This window comes from Lampetra planeri, chromosome 15 (assembly GCF_965212315.1).
Source record: "Lampetra planeri chromosome 15, kcLamPlan1.2.h2, whole genome shotgun sequence".
Lineage (NCBI taxonomy): Eukaryota > Metazoa > Chordata > Hyperoartia > Petromyzontiformes > Petromyzontidae > Lampetra > Lampetra planeri.
The window spans coordinates 13,777,007-13,794,990 of record NC_136121.1 but is presented as its reverse complement, the minus strand read 5'-3'; the positions used below and the strand labels follow the sequence as shown (position 1 = coordinate 13,794,990).

Here is a 17,984-nt window from a genome sequence, read left to right as displayed (position 1 = left end):
CGAATACCTCCCTCTCCCCCCCTCTCCCTCCCCCTCTCCCTCCCCCTCTCCCTCTCCACCCCCACCCCTCTCCCTGTGGAAGGAACCAATTTCCCATTTCCGCCGACTGCTTCCATCGGCGATCGCTTTGCCGCAGCCCTCCCTCCCCCTTTAAACTCCACCTCGCCCACGGCGGCAGGGAGCTCAACGCCGTCCACGTTGCAAGGCCGCTATCACCACGCCGATTAACGCAGTGAATTTTAAACGCGACGACGGCGGCGGTGGTGGTGGTGGTGGAGAGAGGATCACCACAACGGAGTTGGACTCGCCCAGTGTTACCCCCCCCCACCCCTTCTCTCTGATTCCCCCACCCCCGCCGCGTCTCTTGGCCACGTGGTTTTAGAATTCAACTTTTGTTAGGTTTCGTAAGCGAGGGGTATGAGCAAGAAAACACGCGGACTTCATTCTTTCCCGGGGATTTAAAGTCGGCGGGGAGGACTTGACAACTGGGTAAGTTCGTCTTCTCTGCAGCACCATCATCATCACCAATACCATCATCACCAATACCATCATCACCAATACCATCATCACCAATACCATCATCACCAATACCATCATCACCACCACCATCATCATCATCAATACCATCATCACCACCACCATCACCAATACCATCATCACCAATACCATCATCACCAATACCACCATCATCACCACCACCATCATAACTACCACCATCATCATCATCATCACCACCATCATTATCACCACCATCATTATCACCACCATCATCATCACCACCATCATCAATACCACCATCATCATCACCACCATCATCAATACCACCATCATCAATACCACCATCATCAATACCACCATCATCAATACCACCATCATCAATACCACCATCATCAATACCACCATCATCATCAATACCACCATCATCATCAATACCACCATCATCATCAATACCACCATCATCATCAATACCACCATCATCATCAATACCACCATCATCATCAATACCACCATCATCATCAATACCACCATCATCATCAATACCACCATCATCATCAATACCACCATCATCACCAATACCATCATCATCATCACCACCATCATCACCAATACCATCATCATCACCACCATCATCACCACCATCATCACCAATACCATCATCACCACCAGCATCACCAATACCATCATCACCAATACCATCATAACCAATACCACCATCATCACCACCACCATCATAACTACCACCATCATCATCATCACCACCATCATTATCACCACCATCATTATCACCACCATCATCATCACCACCATCATCAATACCACCATCATCATCACCACCATCATCAATACCACCATCATCAATACCACCATCATCAATACCACCATCATCAATACCACCATCATCAATACCACCATCATCATCAATACCACCATCATCATCAATACCACCATCATCATCAATACCACCATCATCATCAATACCACCATCATCATCAATACCACCATCATCAATACCACCATCATCACCAATACCATCATCATCATCATCACCACCATCATCACCAATACCATCATCATCACCACCATCATCACCAATACCATCATCATCACCACCATCATCACAAATACCATCATCACCACCACCATCACCAATACCATCATCACCACCATCATCACCAATACCATCATCACCAATACCATCATCACCACCATCATCACCAATACCACCATCACCACCATCATCACCAATACCACCATCACCACCATCATCACCACTAATACCACCATCACCACCATCATCACCACTAATACCATCACCATCACCAATACCATCATCACTAATACCACCATCATCACCAATACCATCACCACCACCATCATCATCACCATCACAATCATCACCACTACCATCATCATCACCACCATCATCATCATCATCACCATCACCACTAATACCATCACCACCACCATCACCACCACCATCATCATCACCACCACCATCATCACCACCATCATCACCAATACCACCATCATCACCACTAATACCACCATCACCACCATCATCACCACTAATACCATCACCACCATCATCACCACTAATACCATCACCATCACCAATACCATCATCACTAATACCACCATCATCACCAATACCATCATCATCACCATCACAATCATCACCACTACCATCATCATCACCATCACCACCACCATCATCACCACTAATACCATCACCACCACCATCACCACCACCATCACCACCACCATCATCACCACCATCATCACCAATACCACCACCACCATCATCACCAATACCACCACCACCATCATCACCAATACCATCATCACCACCATCATCACCAATACCATCACCATCATCACCAATACCACCACCATCACCATCATCACCAATACCACCACCATCACAATCATCACCACTACCATCATCATCACCATCATCACCACCACCATCATCACCATCACCACTACCATCATCGTGCTAACTGATCAATGGACTGCAGGGGAAGTGAGTGGCGCACTTTCGTCTGAACCCCGCTCGTCGATCACTCACTCAGCATCGTCTCCCGGCGCTGCTTTCACCGGTGCGGTGAAGTATGGTCAAACATCCCCGCGTGAGGAGGTGGGGGGGCAAGGCTGTGGATTGCCAGAGCGGCTGTTACCGAGTGTGAGAGGCAGGGAGAGTGCGCGTTAGAGTTGTGGTGGCCCTGTCTGTCTCAGCGTGTGCAGCCAAGTACAGTGCGGAGTGGAGTGAACGCCGCGCCCACGTGGTCCGCCTGGAGGTGCCGAGTGGCAAGACGAGGCACGTGTGTCTGTCTACACGTGTGTCTGTCTACACGTGTGTCTGTCTACACGTGTGTCTGTTTACACGGGTGTCTGTCTACACGTGTGTCTGTGTCTACTACTACACGTGTGTCTGTGTCTACTACTACACGTGTGTCTGTGTCTACTACTACACGTGTGTCTGTGTCTACTACTACACGTGTGTCTGTGTCTACTACTACACGTGTGTCTGTGTCTACTACTACACGTGTGTCTGTGTCTACTACTACACGTGTGTCTGTGTCTACTACTACACGTGTGTCTGTGTCTACTACACGTGTGTCTGTCTACTACACGTGTGTCTGTCTACTACACGTGTTGTCTTACTGTCAACTACACGTGTGTCTGTCTACACGTGTGTCTGTCTACTACACGTGTGTCTAACTGACTACACGTGTGTCTAACTGGCTGTCCGCGTTTTAATTGACCAAACTGCCAATCCACTGCTGGATGAAGGTCTTCCCCCACGCCGCCGCTTCGATCATTTTAGGTCCGGGGGGGGGTGTGTGCGTGGGGTGTTTGACCATACTTCACCACTCTGGCTATCGGTGCGGGTTGCTGAATTAGGAGGGGGAGGCCTGAAGTAACAACTGGTGTCCAGTGAGACGCTGCGTGGCCGGGGAATCGAACACGGCTCGCAATGGCAGCGTGAAACAACGCCACCGAACTCACTCGGTTCCATGTGAAATCAATCGAGGAGGGAAGCGGCGTTCGAGAGCGTCTCTAGCAGCGTTGAGTGACATCGTCAACTCGCCCGTGGAGCTTCCGACTCGGCCTCCGTGTGACCTCGCTCGGTACTGCTCCAGCGAGTCTCGGGCGTTGTGGGGTGCAGCGTGAGAAGGTGCAGCTTGAGATTGTGCAGCTTGAGATTGTGCAGCGCGAGAAGGTGCAGCTTGAGAAGGTGCAGCTTGAGATTGTGCAGCGCGAGAAGGTGCAGCTTGAGAAGGTGCAGCTTGAGATTGTGCAGCGTGAGAAGGTGCAGCGTGAGATTGTGCAGCTTGAGATTGTGCAGCTTGAGATTGTGCCGCTTGAGATCGTGCAGCGTGAGATTGTGCAGCTTGAGATTGTGCAGCTTGAGATCGTGCCGCTTGAGATCGTGCAGCTTGAGATCGTGCAGCTTGAGATTGTGCAGCTTGAGATCGTGCAGCTTGAGAGTGTGCAGCTTGAGATTGTGCAGCTTGAGATTGTGCAGCTTGAGAATGTGCAGCTTGAGATTGTGCCGCTTGAGATCGTGCAGCTTGAGATCGTGCAGCTTGAGATCGTGCAGCTTGAGATTGTGCAGCTTGAGATTGTGCAGCTTGAGATTGTGCCGCTTGAGATCGTGCAGCTTGAGATCGTGCAGCTTGAGATCGTGCAGCTTGAGATCGTGCAGCTTGAGATCGTGCAGCTTGAGATCGTGCAGCTTGAGATCGTGCAGCTTGAGATTGTGCAGCTTGAGATTGTGCCGCTTGAGATCGTGCAGCTTGAGATTGTGCAGCTTGAGATTGTGCCGCTTGAGATTGTGCAGCTTGAGATCGTGCAGCTTGAGATCGTGCCGCTTGAGATTGTGCAGCTTGAGATTGTGCAGCTTGAGATTGTGCCGCTTGAGATCGTGCAGCTTGAGATTGTGCAGCTTGAGATCGTGCAGCTTGAGATCGTGCAGCTTGAGATTGTGCCGCTTGAGATTGTGCAGCTTGAGATTGTGCAGCTTGAGATCGTGCAGCTTGAGATTGTGCCGCTTTAGATTGTGCAGCTTGAGATTGTGCAGCTTGAGATTGTGCCGCTTGAGATTGTGCAGCTTGAGATTGTGCAGCTTGAGATCGTGCAGCTTGAGATTGTGCAGCTTGAGATTGTGCAGCTTGAGATTGTGCAGCTTGAGATTGTGCCGCTTGAGATTGTGCAGCTTGAGATTGTGCAGCTTGAGATCGTGCAGCTTGAGATCGTGCCGCTTGAGATTGTGCAGCTTGAGATCGTGCAGCTTGAGATCGTGCCGCTTGAGATCGTGCAGCTTGAGATTGTGCAGCTTGAGATCGTGCCGCTTGAAATCGTGCAGCTTGAGATCGTGCCGCTTGAGATCGTGCAGCTTGAGATCGTGCAGCTTGAGATCGTGCAGCTTGAGATTGTGCAGCTTGAGAGTGTGCAGCTTGAGATTGTGCAGCTTGAGATTGTGCAGCTTGAGATCGTGCAGCTTGAGATTGTGCAGCTTGAGATCGTGCAGCTTGAGATTGTGCAGCTTGAGAGTGTGCAGCTTGAGATTGTGCAGCTTGAGAAGGTGCGGTGTCTTTGCCCGAGTCTCGCTATGACATGCACGCGCCACCAAAGCGTGCCACAACCCACGTCGACCGGTTTTGCTTCAGAATACGAAGTGCGTCCTATAATCCTGAGGATAACGGTGTTAGCTTGCACGGGGGGGGGGGGGAGCGGTGAGTTGAACCTGGCGACCTTAGCTACTATGACCCCATTAGTGGCGAGTGACATCTGAAGCAGTTCTGGGCCCCCCCTCTCTCCTTATCCACCCCCACCCCGCCCCCCCCCCAACTTCACCGACCAACCCAGCGTGGTGAAGTATGGTCAAGCAACCCCGTGTCACCGCTTGCCTTCATCATGCAAGCGGTGGATTGACATAGGGCCCTGTGTTGTATTACACAGATGCTGATGACGACGTTGATTCCTATTGTGATGTCATTATTTTATTATTTCCAATCTACGTGACTTTACCGAAAGAACCAAGAAGAAGGGTCATTCTTTTGTTTGTCACTCGATTGGCTCAGCACCCCCTCCTCTGCATCACTCCCATTCGACGGTATTTGTTTACAACACGTCCACCTCACTGCGCCTCTTCACTGCCACACGCACACACACGCACCCACTAGCAGAGGTGGGACAAAGTCATTGTTATGCAAGTCCAAGTCGAGTCGCAAGTCATCAAATTCATGACTCGAGTCTGACTCGAGTCCAAGTCACATGACTCGAGTCCACACCTCTGCCCACTAGCCACTTGCCTGACGTATTATACTGTGCACATGGAGTATATATAGAAAAGCGGGAATTAATTTCTCACGGATAATTTTCCGGGATCGCTGCTCGGCTGCTGTAGGAGGGGAGGCACGTGGTCTGTAGCCGCAAGCCATAGAGAGCAGAATTAAACTAAACTCAACTTTTATTTTAGCAGGAAAGGCCCATTGAGCTATGTAGTTATTTTTTTTCAGGAGCGACCTGGTCACAAATGATAGCCCAACGAAGTGGCTTATCACGTGGAAATGTATAGCAGACAAATATTCTCTAAACGCATGTTTCTAAATGTGGATTGAGGGAAAAACCGGAGGACCTGGAGAAAAACCACGCGACCACGGGGAGAACACGCAAACTCCAAACACGCAGGCGTCATGGTCAGGACCAAACCCACGACCTCCCGTACACCAGGCGAGGTCGTTAGCAGCTCACCGCCGTGGTTCCCCGAATACCGGATGTGGTTTTCTGGTTGCTGTACTTTCCGGAGCAACGATCCGAACAGACGCGGCTGACATTAAGCCCCTGCTTACAACATAACAAGATGATGTTTTAGGTTTTGGACAATATTGCTTTGCTTTCTGCTCGAAGAAAGACCTATTTTTAAAATATGTAATTTAGCATTATGATATGATTCTGACATTTTATAATAATTTTACTCTTTAGTACATGTTACTCTTCTCTATGTGTTTGTATTGTTTTGTGAGTGTTTTGCAACAGTACGTGTTATTGAAATGTTTTCCTTATCTTGCTCTATAAATACAGATTATCATTATTATCGGCTTAAAGGTCAGACCGTTCTATATTTCTCTCATAATCATCAACCATAGTCCACTTCTGGATGAAGACCTCCCCAGTGTTATTGACGAGGGCGGTGAACATGATTTTGTTTGTGCACGGTGTTCAAGGCAGCCGGTCCCTGTTGTTGTACTGCCGGACTCTAATAATCCTCCCTCCGATGATCCACACATTCCTGGGGGACACGTAGGCTTTCGCGACCAATATTATTCATAATCAACGTTGATTATGAATTTCTGGGGAAGCACGACACGTGACTAGCTCCGCCCGTCTCTCTGCACCTCCACCCATCTCATTGCAGCTCTGTCTGTCTCTCCGCAGCCCCGCCTGTCTCTCTGCATCTCCGCTTATCTCTCAGCAGCTCTGCCCGTCTCTTTACAGCTCCGCTTGTTCCTGTGGTTCGCGACCACGTCCATAATCAACAAGAGTGGAGATCCTAAAATTAAGGAAGTTGCGCGGATTTCAGGACCAGAAGTTCATGATCCATGATTCGGTCCCCCAACATCAACACAGATCGATTGGACGCCTGCTCTGCAGTCCAGTGTTGCATAACAAGTTTAACAAACAGTGATTTGTTCTCACTAAAGGGCGGTTCTGCTCTTATCGAGCCTCTCAGTCTTGTGGAACAGTGTATTCCAGAAGCATTTGTTTAAGCAGGCAAACTCTGGACCGTTTTCAACTTTTCTCATCAGCCGTGTCACGCCCCTTGACGGGCAGAACGGTGGCGCAGTGGGCAACATTTGTGCCTCGCAGCCAGATGGGCCTCGGTTCAATTCCCAACTCTCTGGCCCCTTTCTGCTTTCTGCGTAGAGTTTGTATGTGCTACCTCTTGTTATCTCGAGATAGTGTGAGTACGTGTGAGAGGGGTTATCTCAGTGAGGTGAGTTTGTATGTACTACCTCTTGTTCTCTCGAGATAGTGCAAGTACGTGTGTAATGGTTCAACAGAGGCGCGCACACTGGTATGGAGGCAACACTTTATTTAACACAACTGCAGTACAACTGTAACACACACACTATATATAAGGTGGTGACCACCGTCCTAATCTCGCTAACACTCGAACACTCGGGTACTACTCAACGTGGCCAAGCCAGGAGGGCTTCTGCTTGGCCACGACGACTTGAGGCTACTGTCTTCACGAGGCGTCTTCATCAACCCGCACACGAACAGCCCCGCTCTGCGTGCGGAGCCCCGCTTATATGCGCCTCGGCGTGGCAGGCCACGCCCAGGCCACGCCCACCTCGAACCCTCGAGAAGGCTCTGTTCCCCGACCACGTGACCCCCAAGGTCCCCCTGGGGCCCCTGGCCCCCACCTCGATCCGGTCACGTGTCCAGTCGGGTTCATTCAGAGTGCCACGGCCTGACACGACCCTCGTGGCACTCGTCAACAGCCTCCACACTGCACGACCCGGCAGTGACGTCATTCGTACCGACCCGACATAGCAGTGACGTCATGCGAACAGACCCAACACGATAGTGACGTCATATGTCACTACACGTGTGAGAGGGGTTATCTAAGTGAGGTCAGTTTGTATGTTCTCCACATTCTGCATAGGTTTCCTGCGGCTTATCCGGTTTTATTCCACAGCTAAAAAACAAGTACATTGTATCTCCGCATTGGCCAAAGCAAGAAAAGAATTACCTGCAAATGTCTCTGTTGGGATATCACTTTGCAACACCGCCCCCTACTGTGACATCTTGGCAGGGCCCTTGTAAGTTTTTGAAACGCGGTAAGGCAAGTGCAAGCATGATGACAACAATATTATGGTTCTGTTACGAGGCAGTGTTTACGAACACGGTGATGAGGCTTGTTTAAACGTGTGCTTGTAAATACATCGCTGCGTTCCCAGTGTTCTCGGGGACCCGCAGTCTAAAGTCTCTCTGACCTTCCTTCAGAAGGAGGACCATCACCTGAAACGTCAGCCCTTCTTGGCAGACAACTCATCGTTAAGTCTCGAGCATCTGCCACCCCTAATAGTGACATTGTCCTGCCCCCAAGCACCCCTCTCATTTATCGACAGTCGAAATGTTGTGTTTTACCCTGTTGCGTGTTCTCCAATCCACGTGGTCCTCTTCCGCTCTGGGCGTAATTCGAAGCGTGCGCCTCTCTCCACGCTTCTTTGGGCCACTTTTCAGTTTTTGTCGACAACTGCGGTGTTTCTCTACCCAGACGTCATAGCAAGGTGGCACTCTCCGAGTAAAACAAATCACGGACATTGTCTAGCATTTCTGACTTTGCAGGAAGCATTGCTCGGCAGTTGCCGGTGGTGGTGATGGTGATGAACAACAACAACAACCAACGTGGCCACACATTCAGCTCTTTGAGCTGGTGGTCTGGTCAAGTCTGCGAGCATTGTACATGCAATGCGATGATGATGGTAATGATGACGTCAGTTTGTAACGCGGTACCGCCGCACTGTGTTCAATCCCTTGTAGAGAGAGAGAGAGAGGACTACTCGCCGGCACGCCAGGCACGACTCCCCGTGTCGTGCCATCCCGCTCTTCGCGAGCAGCGACACACACCGCGACCGCGAGCACCCAATTCTTGTCCGCCCTGCACGATGGGATTTCTCCTCGTCTTTTCGCAGAGCGTCGCAGCCGCAGTGCTTGAACGATGGGCGATGGCGCCGACGCGGGGGGATGGACGGAGCAGGCGGGCGACGAGGCGGAACTGCGGGAGGCGTGCGGCGTGTTCGGCTGCGTGGCACAGGGCGAGTGGCCGAGCCAGCTGGACGTGGCTCACATCATCGCGCTGGGGCTGGTGGCGCTGCAGCACAGGTGGCCTACGCGGGTCGGAGGTCGGGTCGGAGATCGGGTCGGTTCGGAGGTTGGGTCGGAGGGTTGGGGTGGGGCCCACCGATGGCAACGCACATTTTTAAAATATATTTAGTTTTTATATATATATTTTACGGTGGCACGGCAATGAACGGCAACCAGGGTGGACGGTTTCTCCAGGCCCGTGCGTGTAAAAGGAGGTTCGTATGTTCTCCGGCCGTGAGCTGCACGGAGTAATGAGTATAGGGGATGGGGGGAAGCAGAGCGAGGGGAGCGGGATATAAGAGTGTGGATTGAAAGATAAAGAAGCAAAGAAGAGGGCGATTTTCTTTCGATGCAGTTTCTTCGGAACGTGGCGCCGGCGTCTCAATCGCTCGGTTCTCATTCGCGCGATTCGACGAGTGAATTGTGAGCGTCAGCATTGATGGTAACAGTTCGATAATCGCAGCCAGAGTGATTATCTGTTGTAATATTTCTGCGCCAAGAGAGACTTTGGTTGGCGTTGTGAAGCCGATCCACCCCTACTGCTGGCCGTGCACTCTTCCCCCCCCCTCCTGCTCACCGCCTACCGACCTCACGGCTACCCAAATCAGCCCAACTTTGTGTTGGGGGCGGGGGGTGGTGGCAGAGCTTTAATAGAGAGATAGGCATGGTCTATAGAAGACGGGCAGGCCGAAATGGGGAATAGATGATGGGGCCTATTCTGGAGGGGTACGGCCTAAAGAGTAAGGGGGCGGACCATGAAGAGGAAGGAGGCGGGGCATAAAAAAGAAAGGACGGAGCCTCCAGAGGCTAAACGTCCCTGTTGTATGGAGGTAATAAAATAATACAAATACGCACAACAGGCAGCGTAGTCTAGTGCCGTTATATATGGTGGCCATGGTGACGGCTTGGGGGAAGACCTTGGTCCAGTAGTGGATTGATCCTGGCCGATGACGAGGATGGTATTTGTTGCTTGCGACCGAATAATGCCCGAATGCGCCCGATTTCGTTATACCGAAACTCCGTTTATCGAATATATACGCGTATCGAGGTATTGCCGTACGGCACAACAACAATGGAGTCGTGAATCTATCTGCCCGGAATTTCTGAGAGCGAATCCCCTCGTATTATCTGCGGTGGTGCGTGGTGGGTTTCCTCCGGGTTTTTTCAGTTTCCTCCCAACGCAGAGCAAAATCATTCATTATTTAAAAAGGGGAATTGGGGCAAACGTCATAAGTGTAGCAGATTCCTCCTGAAACAAAAAAGAGTCTCAAGATTACTTTTCTGGAGGGTCCTTGTCGAGTTTGTAAGATATTTAAATTCGTACGAATGCTTCACAATTAATTTTTTTGGCCAGATCACTTAAGTAAAGGTCGTGTCGTACACCCTCCTCCACCCGACACAGCCAGTAAAGTTGTCACGTGATGAACAAACGTGGCCAAGTTATTCCTGCTTCAGTAGCACCACCGGTGTGTTGTTGTTGGAGAGCGATCCACACAAAATGTAACAATCCGGACGTTTCCCTGAAAGTTACAGTGAGCATCATCATCATGATGATGATGCTCGCTTCGAAAGGTGTTTATTTGCGGTTTGAACATCTTAACACCTGATTTATTGCCAGAAAGGGTAAAACCTATTCTTATTTCTCATCATCATCAGGCAAGTTGCCAAAATTATGCAAATGTCCTACAATTTCCGTCCTGCTAAGCTTGGTGGGGAGTTGCCTGTGTGCTGTGAAGAAGGTCGAGTGTCCGTACCGTCTTTACTTGTCCTTGTAAGGCCACGCACGGCGGCGGCGTTGTTGTTGTTGTTGACGAACGTGTTGAGCTGTCTTGTTGTTTGTGCTTCACCGCTGCCAATGGTGCAGCAGCAGCAGCATTGCCAAGTAATCTGTTTAATTAGGTGAGGAGTGATAGCACCCCTAGTGACCTAAACCCGTTTCCCTAAAATATTTATGGCTTAAAAAAAAAACCTCCCGCAGGATTGTTAGCGTGCGATTATGCAATGCGATTCAATGCGCGCAGAGACAAATGTTATCGGATTGCGAACCCAAATCGTGATAGTTCTCGGTGGGGGGGGGGGGGTGTCAGGGTTTTGGGTCGAGGAGGTCATAAGTTATGGTACCACATGCAATATAAGAGCCGGTTGTTTTTTTTAGCTTGCGGTTTGAACGGTGTCGCAGTGGTTAGGGGGTTAGGGGACTGCGTTTAGAGTCATTGCCATGGCTCACATCAGCGCTTCAGAGTAATATCTGAACCAGTGCTCACAAGCAATCATCATCAGGTACACATGAAAGAGAAAACAAACCTAGTAAACTTAGAAATGTAATGCAATACAACACAGAGAGTCGGCTAACACAACAGTCAACACCCTACCTGGTTGATTACGTTCAATCAAAGATTGCTAAATTTGAGAGAGAGAGAGACACACAAGCAGAGAGAGAGAGAGACACAGAGACACACAGAGAGACAAACACATAGGCACACAGAGAAACAACGCCTCTGTGTCGAGGCCTTAAATAGAGAGGGGGGGGGGGGTAGAGAAATTAGCGTGTTATCTCTCTCTGCTAATGTGTCTGTCTATATGTCGCTGTGTCTGTGTTTTGTCTCTCCGTCAAATTTTGCAATCTTTGGAAGAACGTAATCAACCAGGTAGGGTGTTGACTGTTATGTTCGCTGGCTCTCTGTATTGTGTTGTATTGCATTATATTTCTAAGTTTACTACGCTTGTTTTCTCTTTCATTTGTGCCTGATGATAATTGCCTGTGTTGCAATTGAAACGTCGTATGCTATTATTATATTTATTTTTCTTTCTACGTGACTTTACCGAAAGAATCATAGAGTAATCCCCCTTGTACCTGATCGACAATCGTCATCATTTGACTCGTGTTCAAGTCAAATACGGAGCTGCTGGGGGGGGCGGTGGGGGAGCGGTGGCACAGCGGTTAGGAGCAAACCATTGAGTAAGTATGCAAAAATCTGTCAAACCTTGACCCCCCCCCCTTCCCTGTCCGCACGCGGACTTTTTACACCCCCCCCCCCACCTGCGTACGTACACTTGACGCACCCCCCCCCCCCAAATCCTAAAGAATGGCCGATATTTAATTCACGCAGAAACGATCAAGGATGAATAATATTAACGTATTGAAGCAAATAGATAGTCTACCGTCGGACTATAACTCATTTGAAGGCCAATGTAGACAAATTATTATCGAGGCTTCACCCCCCCCCCCCTTTCCTATGCGTACATTGTCAGTAGACCCCCCCATACGCAAGCGAATGCATTTGGGTTAACCCCCCCTCCCCCTGCATGCGTACGCACTGAATGGATGGCCCCTAATCTCGCTGCGTTATAAAACAGTGGCTCGGGGCGATATCTGAACCGCTGCTCGGTCACGCCTGCCCTTCAACTCGCGTCGACTGGCGTGGTGAAGTATGGTCGATGGCACAAACTCCCCAACAGACAGCGCTCAGTGAGGCTGTCGTCATTCGGCAGTGGATTCACAGAAGGTGGTGGCATTTAACGCAACAATCCCTGTTGTTGTTAGGCAACGTCGTGGTCTTTATGCCAAAAGGTGGAGGAGGTAATGTCAAGAATTTTGGCATAAAAATACTGCATGGCCTAATCCAAAAGCAAATACGGATCAGAGGGCTGGATCATTCTAAGAATAACATCGGTACATCACAGGCAATGTGTCGCTCATCTCCCGAGCCCCTTCAATTCACCTCTCGTCCCCCAAATGCGCCCTCCGCATCATCGTGATATGTTAGAACTTGCCGCTTGAAGAGGGATCGTTGCCTGGAAAATCCCGTCCCAATGAGGCCTCAATCCTGCAGTGGATTGACAAAGGGCTGCGCGCGTTTGCTTGTGACGCTGGATTTCTTGGCAGACTCCGGAGTTCGCATCCCCCCACCCCCCTCCGTACCTCGGATTAGCACGGTTGGCTACGTCAGGTGCTGTAGAAGTTCAACACGGGCCCACGGTGATTGCCTGGCGCTAAGACGTGGCGGGCATGGGCGTGCGCGGAGGCTAACGCGCCCGCCACTCGGCTCGCGTTATGTAATTTTGAAATAATTTAATGCGGCCGTAACAATGCACGGCCCTGTGTTGAGCCACTGCGGCAAGAAAGCCTCCCCGCGCCACTTGGGGCAGACGGAGGCATGCTTGATTGACCGTACTTCACCACGCTAGTCAGCGCCGGTTAGTGATGCGGGGTGGGGCGGGGGGGGTGCTGTGCTGGAGGTCACTGGATCAGTTCGGGTATCACTCCGAGCCACTGATGTTAGCCGTGGCCGGGAATGGAACGCATGTCGCGCCAGACTCGTAGCGCAATGCCTCAAGGTGAACCTAGCTTGGCACCTGCGCCGCGGTGACGGCACCGCCACTTGGCGGCGGACGGCGGTTGTTGTTGTTTTCCGCAACACGCAAAACTGCGGCGCACATTGCGAGAAGATAGAAAATAAAATTGTACCGCTCACCACACGGGTCAGGAGGGCTGAACGATTTGGGGGAAATATCTAATTGCGATTTTTCTGACAGATATTGCGATTGTGATTTTTTTTTTAAGTTAAGCTTCAGTTAAATATTCACTGTGTAATAGATTGAAACCATGTGATGGAGCATTACCACATGATGCCATCAAAATATGAACTACTCTATATATTCTAATGCAAGGATGAGAACTTAAAATATATGAACCGTGGCGCTATCGCTTCTCCATCATACAATTCGCCCGCCTGGGAAGGAAGAAATATGAAAGTCAGTCTTCATTTACACGGAATGCAAGTTTATTTTGTTTATCCCGGGTGAGACACGTCAAGCGACCGGAACAAGCCTCAATTGCGAGATTGTCCTGGGCCATGGGTCCGCCAGTAGGGGACGGTGATTGCCGCTGTGTGCGTGTGATCCCAATTGAGTAATATATTTCGAGCCTAACGCCGGCACACAACGGCCTTACTCTTGCGAATGACGTCACGGGATCTTTAGCGTCCACCGTGAGTGAAGCAGACGGCGCGGCGCGTAGTGTTGTTATCGCGGTTAATTCCACACCGCGTTGTTAATCGGGGCGGCCGTTGGATTCCAACCGTGATCCCCTACAGCAAGCAGCGAACGCAGCGCTACGGCCGGGCCGCGTCGCTGCCCTCAACTGGAAAGGCCACGGAGTGCGCAGTGAGTTGGTGTCACGGAGTGCAGGCTGAGGTACCACAGTGGCTAGCAGATGTTAACTACCTCACCTGGTATGCAGGAGGACGTGGGTTCGATCTCGACCCTGACGGCTGTATATTTGGAGTTTGTGTGTTTTCCCCGTGGTCATGTGGTTTTCGCCTCCACATTTAAAATCACCATCACGCGTTTCGAGTATTTGGCTGCAATGCTTTTCCACACGCTAAGCCTCTTCGTTTATTATTTGTGGCCAGGTCACTATAGCTCAGTGAGTCTTACCTGGTATAGATTTCATCTTGGTGGTCCTACTGCATGCCATTAGATTGTATAATAGCAAGATGTAATCTGATTACATTAGTATTCCAACCTCGCGTAGTCCGATTCCATGATAGAAATGCAATGCCATGGAATTGGATTACATGTGGTTGGATAATCATTGTTACATGTTAACTTCACGTGATCAAATGACATATTAGCAATAAAATGTGATTGCACAATAATAATACGTAATTTGATTATGTATTAAGAATCCAATCTCATGGAATTTGATTGCATAACAGTCATCGTTTCTCACTTTGAATGAACAAGGCCTGTCTTTCCACGTTAAACGGAATGTATTTCTTCCAGTCCATCGACCTATTTGGCCAATGCTACAAATGTGTCACAAGATCATCGGTTTCGAGCAGGACTCTGGCTTGCATAGAAGTATCAAAACCAGGCGCTAAACCACATGACGTACGGTTTTTATTTCGTTGATGAAATTAGCGGCGAAAATATGAATCCGGTGAGCGTTTTTTAAATATTTTTGGCCAACAATGAACTAAGAGCGGACGGGAACCGCCATGCGTGACGATGATCACGACGTCCCAGCAACGGATGATGGCGAGACGGAATTGCCGAGCCTGACTGAAGATGCAGACTGAGATAACTTTGCGTTATTATTAAAGACCAAACACGGTAATTGGCTAGCCATGTATCGCCAAAACTCGGTACAACCGAAGAGTAGCAAAATGTTAGGCGTACCCATTCATTTACACACACAAAGAGAGTGAATTATGCAATAACCCCACTAATTTCAAGTCGCCATGACATCATTCGCCGTTACTGGCTACAGAGAGAGGATGGCACCACTCGAGTGCTGGCACCTCCTCGGGGTATCGACAAGCGAGATATCTGGCCCGGACTCACGGACGATCCCAGCGACCGTCCTAAACGTTGACTCGTAACGTCACGACGTGAGACCCACAGACTAGGACTCGCATAAAAAGACCCGGACTAAGACTCCACACCAACACTTTAAAAGAGGATCGCGGCGGCGAGCTCAACGCCGCGGCCTGGTGTCTGGGCGCCGCGTGCCACGCCGCACCTCGCGGGGACGTGTCCGCCGTGGCCACGGAGCCAGGCGGCGCAGGCAGGGGGCAGCGCTGGCACACGCAGTGGAGGAGACGCGGCGGCGCTGTTCCCCTGGCACGGACTCCGAGCGGCGTTACGCTCACGGGGGTGTGTGTGTGTGTGTGTGCGCTCGCGAGTCGGTGTGTGTGTCTGTGTGTGCGTGAGTCGGTAGGCGCGTGTGTGTGCATGCGAGTCAGTGGATGCGTGTTTGTGTGTGTGTGTGTACGTGTCGGTGTGTGTGTGAGTCAGCGGGGGCGTGTGTGTGTGTTTGAGCTTTTGAGTTGGAGGCATTCGCTCTCCGCTCTCCGGCAACAACGGAGGGCATAGGAGCGACGCTGACAACTAAAACGCAGAAAGTTTGCACGGGAGGGAGTACAGCTGGTGCATCTGCCAATCACTTCAGTCAACCCATGGCACCTGGGTCTGTCCCGTGACCTGCCAGCAGGCCTTCAACACTTCACATGGCCTCAAAGTGCACCTAGCATGGCACAAACTCCGTGGTCACTTCACCGCTACTTAGTGGTTAACGGCGGGTGTTGTTTGAGAGTGAGTGTGTGTGTGTGTGTACGAATCGGCAGGGGTGTGTGTGAGTCCGCCTAAAGAGCCTTTACAGACTGTTGGGTTCAACACGGCACACAAGGCGGCGGCGTAGTCGGCACCACGCCCAGTGGTGATGTTCGTTGACCCCACCAGGCACTCGCTGAAGGTCTCGGGGTGGTCGTCCAGGACCAGTTCAGCCGTTCGTCGCTGACGTTGGCCGTGACTGGGAATCAAACCCAGGTCGCCGCCCTCGGGGTCAGCCGATCGGTGAACTCCCCATAGTCTGTTAAGGCTATACGGGGGGGCATCATTGTACCGTGTGTGTGTGTGCGAGGCTGTGTTCGTGCATTGGTGACTGCATGTGTGGTCCGTGCATGAGTGTGCGTGTGTGTGCGTGTGTGTGTGACTGGTTGCGTGGGTGGGCGCACGAGTGAGTGGATCTACCCGTGCGCGAGTGGGTGCTTGTTTGCACGAGTGTGCGCGGGTATGTTCGTGTGAGTCCATTCGTGTGTTCTTAGGCACGCGTGTATGGTGCGGGCGTGAGTGCGGGTGCATGCGTGGGATCGTGTGTGCGGGTATATGAGGTGGGGGTGGGTCGGTGCGTTTGTGGGATGTGCGTGTGTGGGTGTGTGTATTGGTGCGGGAATGGTGGGATGTGGGTGGCCACGTGTGTGTTTGTGTGTGATGCGTACATGAGCGTGAGTGTGGGTGCATGCGTGTGAGTGTGTGCGCACGCGTGCACACGGGTATATGGGTGCGTGTGGGTCGATGTCTGTGTGAGATGTGCGTAACAATCGCCCTCGGGGAGCGGTGGTGTCGCGGTTAGCACACTTTGCGACTAATCTGGTGCGGTGTGTAAACATCGCCACTGGGGAGACAAAAGCGGTCGGGCGTGGTGCTGGCCACCCACCCCCTCGTGTGCCGTGCCTGCCTCTTCATAGGTGCTCGCTAACAGTCTGTTCAGGCTGTACGAGGGATCTTTGTCTTTCTCACCATCGCCCTCGCACAGAGATGGCCGTGGGCATTCCGAACGCAAAGCCCACGCTCATATCGACAATGATAAAATGGGCACACGTGGACCGGCTAGTTACCAAAGTCAATTCGAACTTGCATTTGGCGTCGCGAGGCATGTCACCCTGAGCTTGGGCGACTCGCAGTCCGGGTAAATTAGCATGTGGCCCAAATAACCACGTTTGTGGAATTGGTTCGGGGGAAAACCGAACACCGCCTCTGCGCCATGCGGCGACAGCTTTAGAGCACTCGGTGGCATTGCAATGCCCCCCCCCCCGCATCTCCCCCCCCCCCTTCTGAGCTCAAATAGAAACTGGCGCTCTTCCTCCGGGCAGAACAAGACGCCGGTTATTCACGATCACGATGCTGAACCCTGGGCAAGAGTCCTCTGACCGCTGTGCCCATTTCCCGTCCAACCCTCCTCTCCCCCGCTCCGATCTCGTGTGCCCCCGTCGGCCTGATGCCCCCCCCAGCACCCACCCACCGCCCCCCCCCAC

At 51.2% G+C, this 17,984-nt stretch overlaps 1 protein-coding gene across 2 annotated transcripts in view; it reads left to right on the top strand.

Annotated features, from left to right (window-relative positions):
* Window positions 1–48: 48 nt before the first annotated feature.
* The window catches only part of PPAT (phosphoribosyl pyrophosphate amidotransferase), a 36,221-nt gene continuing 18,285 nt past the window's right edge, over window positions 49–17,984 (top strand). Inside the window, exons 1-3 of one of the 2 annotated variants that reach the window (XM_078601208.1) lie at window positions 49–489; window positions 2,737–2,818; window positions 9,213–9,402. In XM_078601208.1, the coding sequence (XP_078457334.1) occupies window positions 9,239–9,402 (164 nt within the window). In that variant the 5' untranslated portion in view covers window positions 49–489; window positions 2,737–2,818; window positions 9,213–9,238. The remainder of the gene's footprint in view (window positions 490–2,736; window positions 2,819–9,212; window positions 9,403–17,984) is intronic. The other variant, XM_078601207.1, reaches the window with a different exon arrangement.